Source organism: Miscanthus floridulus, chromosome 8, assembly GCF_019320115.1.
Source record: "Miscanthus floridulus cultivar M001 chromosome 8, ASM1932011v1, whole genome shotgun sequence".
Lineage (NCBI taxonomy): Eukaryota > Viridiplantae > Streptophyta > Magnoliopsida > Poales > Poaceae > Miscanthus > Miscanthus floridulus.
The window spans coordinates 29,000,439-29,007,512 of NC_089587.1; the positions used below are offsets into that span (position 1 = coordinate 29,000,439).

A 7,074-nucleotide genomic window follows, 5' to 3' on the forward strand; every position below is an offset into this window, starting at 1 on the left:
ACGTTTGCCGTAAACTCTTGCAATTTTTTTTTTAATAAAAAACACAGTAGGGGCTTGCACCCTCCTGTTTTCCTAAAAGAAAATGTATCTGTATCCCCTACTCGACCTACCTGTAGAAGAGACAGACGGTCCAGAGGGAGAAAGGGGGACAAAAAAAACGGCGTGGACGCCGTGGATCTTGCGGCGTTGTCCGTTGGTACTGTAACTGTCTGGAATGCTCGTTGCGGCAGTGACAGCTTGGTAGCCAGGCCAGCAGCCCCCAAGGACGGACAGGCAGGTGCGCACACGAATCCCCGGCGCGCCGCTCCCGCCTGCTGCGAGTCTCGCATCATCGGCCGCGCCTGCGCCCGCCCCCACCCTGGTTTGGCTGCTGCCGGCCCGCGCGGCCGCGGCCCCACGAGACATGTCCCCCACCGCGCGTCCCCACGCCTCACCACCTGGTTTTTGCTTGTTTGTTTCAGCGACATGCCGCTGAGCTCATTTAACTAGCTGGCATATCTGCATATGGCTGCAAATAATGTGTTCGGCTGATCTGATCTTGGATTGTTTAGCTTATTCTCTCTCACAGAACACTATTAAATCATCCAAAATTAACCGAACGAAATCTGTACCAGCCGAACACCTGGTTAGTTTTTTCCTTTAGTATTATATTAGTGATGGCTGCAAATAACTTTTGCTTGTACGAGCTGGGCTAAGCTCATGTGGAAAGACGTGTAAAACGTGGTTTTACTGGTTCATGATGAGCATATACGTGCCTAACTAATGCAAGTAGTTTCATATAAAGTATATTAGTTTAGCGTCCATAGGAATGGGAACCAGATTATCTCCCGTGATCTAATCCAGCCCCTAATCTTGGGGCACACTGATTGATGAAAAAGAACAATCGACAAAAAATAGTGTAGGATGTAAAACCGGATCACCATGCACGAAACGCAATTGTTGCAAGGGATCACCGACCACAGAACCGAAAGAGGCCGACAAGTCACACATACCACTTCATTACTCTGCCATCTCAATCTTCTCTTTTTTTCATTGCATTTTCTTCTCTATTAATAAAGATGGAATAACAAACCTCTATACAAATACATACACCAGACGCCACGGGCAGCAAGGAACAAAACAGGGGAGAAGAGCAAGATGTTCGGCTGGCATAGATCGGCTGGCTAGTCGATTTTTTTTTTAGCCTGAGCAGTGTTTTTTTTTATAAAAAATTAGCATAAACAGTAAAAAACCATAAACAATATTTTTTTTTAGTTCAGCCGAACAAGCGCTCGAGGTGTGGGTCCTCCGGCCTCCCCTTGTGTCTCATCAACTCTTAAAGAAGGCTGGGCCTGATCCGGTCTGTTAACGAGGGCATTTCCGGGCAACCTGGGTAGGCCCCGAGGCGCAGCAGCAGGCTAGGACAAAAAGTTAGTGCTTCTTGGCTTCTAGTATCACTTGTTGGCATATACACAGCGGGGGTATTTCGGTCATTCTGCACATGTCCTACGGTTTTTCGGCCACCAGGCAGACCGGCGGCATTTCCGCCAATTTCGACAAAAGAATGTGTGGGGCTTGGCCGGGACAGACACGCGAAGAAGCATCTGCCATCAGGGCTGCTATGATGAGGATGCCGGTGCCGGTGAACGTGGCCGGAAGATCACCGGCGCTCCGTACTGCGGGTAGAGGAGCATCAGGACGGTCGGCGCGTGGACGTAGTTCGGGGACGCCTTCATCTCGAACCGCTGCAGCAGGACGGCCACGGTGAGCTTGGCCTCGAGGCGGGCCAGGTTCTGGCCGATGCACATCCGGGAGCCCAGCCCGAACGGGACGAACGCCAGCGGGTGCTTGGCCGCCCTCGCCGTGCCGCCGGCGAACCGGGCCGGGTTGAACTGCGCCGCGTCGGGGCCCCAGAACCGCGCGTCGTGGTGGATCGCCATGATCGGGATCAGCAGCTCCGTGTCGCGCGGGATCAGGCACCCGTCGGAGAGCCGCACGTCCGTCTTGGCGCGCCGGATCGTGGCCACCGCCGGCGGGTACAGCCGCAGCGTCTCGTTGATGATCATGCCCAGCTGGAATGGAAATACCACGAGGAAAACAGGACAGCAGTGCGTGTCAGCTGCGGGCGACTGGAATGACGGAAATGCCCAAGGCAGGAGATTCGAAAAGAAAATTGGGTGATGTGGCAGTGGGACTGACTGACTCACCGTCTTGAGCCTCGGGAGGTGCTCCTTGGAGGGGAGCTCGTCGGGGCCGCAGACGTCGAGGACCTCGCGGCGGGCGCGCTCCTGCCACTCCGGGTGCATGGCCAGGAGCACGGTGGCCCAGGCCAGGAGGTTCGTCGTCGTCTGCTTCCCGGCGAAGAAGAACGTCTTGCATTCCTCCAGCATGTCCGCCACCGGGATCGCCGCGGGCGTCGTCCTCTCGCCGGCATTGATCATGGCGCCGAGAAGGTCGCGGAAGCCGCCGCCGGAGTGGCCGGCCTGAACCTCCTCGGCCTCGGCCTCGTCGCTGCGCCGGGAGATGAGCCGGGTCAGGCTCCGCCGTATCTCCCTGTCCAGCTTCCACGACTGCCAGTTCTTCTTGGTGGGCAAGAACCTGCAAGCAACGTTTCGGTCAGCCGCTAGCTAGCTGTCTTTGAAAGAAAAATCCGAGACGGCTCAGACGGGGATGAGACGCGCCGCCATTAGGTAGGTAGTACGCACCGGTATCCGGGGACGAGGACCTTGCGGAAGGCCTCGGAGGCGTAGGCCATCAGGCGGCCCTGCATGGCGAACACGACGCGGCCGTCGTCGTAGCTGCGGCCGAAGGTGGCGCGCGTGATGGCCTCCTCCGTGACGGCCTGGAACCACTCCGCGACGTCCACCTCCACCTCGCCGCTCGAGGCGGCGGCCGCCATGGCGCGCCACTTCTCCGCTAGCGCCGCCACCGACCTGCCGACGTGGGGCACCAGCCGCTGCAAAGAACCAAGCAAGAAGAACAAGGCGCGCGTCAGGCACACCGCACCGGCCGGCGCACGCACGACGAACCAAGAAGAGCAGAGCAGAGCGGCGAGGCGCGGCCCGTGTCTTACGTTGAGGTTGTCCGGGTAGAAGGCGTCGGTGAGGACGCGGCGGTGGAGCGCCCACTTGTCGCCGTGGAGGCTGACGAGGCCCTCGCCCTCGAGCTGGCGCACGACGGGGTGCGCCTCGTAGCGGTCGAACGCCTCCGCGCGCGTGAGGAAGATCTCGCGCACCAGCTCCGGCTCCGCCACCGTCAGGCGCGGCGTCGGCCCGAACCAGATCAAGAAGGTCGGTCCTGCACATGTGGACAACGCCGCCGATCAATCAACCAACCAACTGATCGACGAACCGCGAATTGCCAAGAACACAGAAACCAGAGGAAAAGAAAAAGAAAGAAAGAAAGAAAAATACTTTGGACTTGTACTGGCTACTGCGCTAGTTTAGTTTTCTCCCATGTGCTCCGCTCATGATCCAAAGCCCAGCTCCATTGAATGCAAGAGCCAGAGGGGCAGGATCGAGCAGGGGAAGGACATGAACAAGAGCTTGCAGCATGGCAGGGCAGCAACAACCGAGGTGAGATTATTGACATGTCTCTGGGAGTGATGAGTCTGGAGGAGGAAGGAAGAGCCGAAGAGGGAGTAAACACCATGAGCCCCGTAAGCGCAATTGGATAGAGAGAGAAGCTGCGCTGCGGCTGCGCTGTGCTGTGCTGACAACAAGAGACAAAAGCTGAGCCCCTGGCCGCAAACAGACATGCACAGGGAAGGGAGCAATTCTGCAGGAGGAGAGAGAGAAGGCGCCGGAAAGCTAGCGGACAGGGAGGGAACAGATCACGGAGCGCAACCAAAAAGATGAGCGAGCAATGAAACGGAACGGGCCGGGGGGTGGGGGGAGGGGGGACACATGCTCGGCGACGTAACACATGGCCGAAAGCGAGAGGTGGGAGAGAGGCCAGGCCACGCACCGTAGATCTTCCGCCAGTAGTGGTAGAAGGCGAGCACGCGGGGCAGCGCGTTGTGGGAGGATGGCGGCGACATGGGCTTGGACGAGGCCTCCGCCATGAGCCCCACCATCTCCTTCACGGACCCCAGCAGGAACCGGTACGGCGGGCCGCGCACGCCCTGCGCCGCGAAGTGCTCCTCCAGGCGACGGGGCCGCCACCACAGCGCGTCTGCCACGCGCGCCGCCACGTGCAGCGCCAGCCACGCCACCACGGCGACCGCCGCCGCTCGCCACGACAGCCAGCCCGCGCCGCCCGCGTCCATCTCCTGCTCCCCCATTGCAGTCTGAGTCGTCTCTGCCTCCTCCTCCTCCTCCTCCTCCTCCTCCTCCTCCTTTGCTTCTTGGAATGGAACCAAGCAGGGTGGCGGAGCTGGGTTTCTGGTAATGGCCGTGTGCTTTGTGTGCCACGCACGCAGAGACAGAGGATTCGGAAGGAAAGGGTGGTGGTAATGGCGGGGGGTTCTGTGGTGAGAAGGGAAGGCAAGGGGGGGAGGGGCAGGGCGGTTATATAGTGGTGGGGGAGGTCGACGGGGAGAGGCCGTGTTCCGGCGGGCGATGAAGCCGGGAGGGAGGAGCGCAGGGATGACTGATGAGAGAGCGAGAGGGACAAGTTTTGTTTTGGAGCTGGTGGGATGTAAGGGTCAACGACGTGGGCTTTGAAACTTTGTTTAATTGACCATGTCGGATGGATGGTGTGTGTAGCTTGAGATGTTTAAAAGTTTCATTCATTTTTAGTCCTAACTAAACTTTCATGTCCATTGTGGGTTAAAAACAAACAAAATCATTCCTCTAACAGAAAACTCATGTGCCAACAATCTCACTATTTACTACGGAACTTCTACCATGTTAGTCCTCACGACACATGCTAAAGGAAAAATGATAAATAAATCATAATTTTTTTACAATAATTAGAAACATCGTGTCTTTAATTTGATAAACTCTAACCCATCATTGTTAATAAGATCCATTGAGTTTACAAAAAATTACCAATTTCAACCATTATAAAAAATACACAAAGTAATCCCTAAATTATCCACCCCTACTTATTACCAAAGATAATTAAGAAAACCCTTTAATTCATATATATATATTAATAACCCTTTAATTTTTTCTATATCCTCAAATCAACGTCTAAATAGTAATATAAGCTATTATGTAAAATAATTTGATAACCATAAAATATGCTATATATGTTTCTAAATTATACCATAGTAACTAAGAGTATAATTAGGATCTAGAATATATATTTTTAATAAAATATAAAAGGAAAATTTAAATATAATACAATAATCACTAGAATTTAGATACAAAATTCAACAACTAAGAGGTCTTTTGGCTGCGCGAAACCGATTCGATTCTTCTCAGAATCACGAGAAACACGGCCAAACGAGAGAAGTGAGAAACCTTTCAGCCAAGAAACGTTTCACCGTCTTTGCCTTTGGCTCCTAAATCCCCCCAAAAGTAGTCTTGCAGTGTTCCGATCCCATTTCTTTTTGCTCTTGTAGATGCTATCAATTTTATTTTATTTTAAATATAACCATTTTTAATGCAACAAATTAGAAAAATTGTATTTGAGTTCTTTTTCACCTATAAAAATGTAGATTAATTTTGAAACATTTTTTTATTTATACAATTTTTAAGAAGAAAACATTTTTCCTTATGGATCATAATCCAGTCTAAAAGCTAAACAGTTTCATAAACTGATTCTGATTCATCTACTAAAACATTTCTTGAGAGACACCGGATCTAAAACGTTTCTACAAGAACCTGGATCCCTATCAAATGCACCCAAAAATATCAAAAGTCTAAAGTCAATATATATATAGTCATGGTCTCACGGAAGAGATTCAATGCAAAGGATGACAACACAAATCTTCATATTATTGACAACACAAATCTTCATATTATTGTCCTTAATGCAGCCGCCACATAAGTACAGTATAAGCCGCATTAAAAAATCTAAATTGATTATCATACTAATTAGAAATATTTTTCCATTAATACGATGTAATCTAATAATTACCGAGAATAATAGCCTTTGGATTTATTCAATTTTCTTAAAAATTACCAACTTTTGTCATTATGAAAAGTAATTTAAAGTATTGTTAAATCTCTTATGAATTAATCACATCTTGCACTAGGAAAGATAATATAAGTGACCCCAAAATTTTCTTTTAAATTACCCATATCTTTAATTAATCAACCACGCTCTCGAGCACCAGTACATATGGTCTATTGTGTTGGATTTTATTAGGCTTGACCTAATTTTTTAATTAAAATAAAAAATTTCTAAGGTCCAGATTAAATGCTAGGTGCAAGAGAGACTTAATGGTGGGTTGATTATGGTTGATGGTTGGACTTGTAACGGTCATGGTTATGGCTGCGGACTAGTAACTCCTGTTATTATGGTTGCGGTTACTAAGTAATTGATGAATGCCTTCATAACATCTAGGTTCATCGTCTACCTCTTTGCCTTCCATCTCTCGTGCTTATAAGAAAGTGTCGTTTTGGACTTTTAGACTTCTCTACCTCTTTACCTCTTTGCCTTCCATCTCTCGTGCCTATAAGAAAGTGTCGTTTTTTACTTTTAAACTTCTTGTTTGACCGTTCGTCTTATTGATATTTTTTATGCAAATAATAAAGTAAATAAATCATTATCAAAGTATCTCTAATGACAAAATAAGTCATAACAAAATAAATAATATTTACACAAAATTTTTAAATAAGACAAACGGTCAAACAAGAAGTCTAAAAGTCAAAAACCACACTTTCTATGGGACGAGGTAGTACACATCTATGACTATTTAAAAAGGTAAACATAGTGCTAAATGGAACCAAGTAAACATGAATAGATTAGTACAAATATTTATTGTAATAGTTTGTCAAGAATAGAAAATGCTTTCTTAACGAACTACATACTAATGACGCTCTCAATACATTTTAAATTGTGTTAATACTCGATAAGAACAAAAACTGTATGTGTTCCTTAGATAAGTTTATACACTTTTGATACAACATTATGCCATACCAATACTAATAATTTTATTTTTAGAACTCTATGTTTTTATAAAATAATACTAGTACAGATAAA

General features: G+C 48.8%; 1 protein-coding gene across 2 annotated transcripts; it reads right to left on the reverse strand.

The window, feature by feature from the left end:
* Positions 1 to 1,100: 1,100 nt before the first annotated feature.
* Positions 1,101 to 4,427, reverse strand: LOC136471433 (cytochrome P450 734A2-like). 2 transcript variants are annotated; one of them, XM_066469164.1, is made up of 5 exons: positions 3,946 to 4,427; positions 3,053 to 3,276; positions 2,685 to 2,935; positions 2,187 to 2,577; positions 1,101 to 2,051 (listed from the first exon to the last, which is right to left on the reverse strand). In XM_066469164.1, the coding sequence occupies exons 1-5, from the start codon at positions 4,259 to 4,261 to the stop codon at positions 1,599 to 1,601; spliced, it is 1,635 nt and encodes a 544-aa protein (XP_066325261.1). In that variant the 5' UTR covers positions 4,262 to 4,427; the 3' UTR covers positions 1,101 to 1,598. The 2 variants fall into 2 exon arrangements, with proteins under 2 accessions (XP_066325261.1, XP_066325260.1); XM_066469163.1 differs by having other exon boundaries at positions 2,685 to 3,276.
* Positions 4,428 to 7,074: the final 2,647 nt, after the last annotated feature.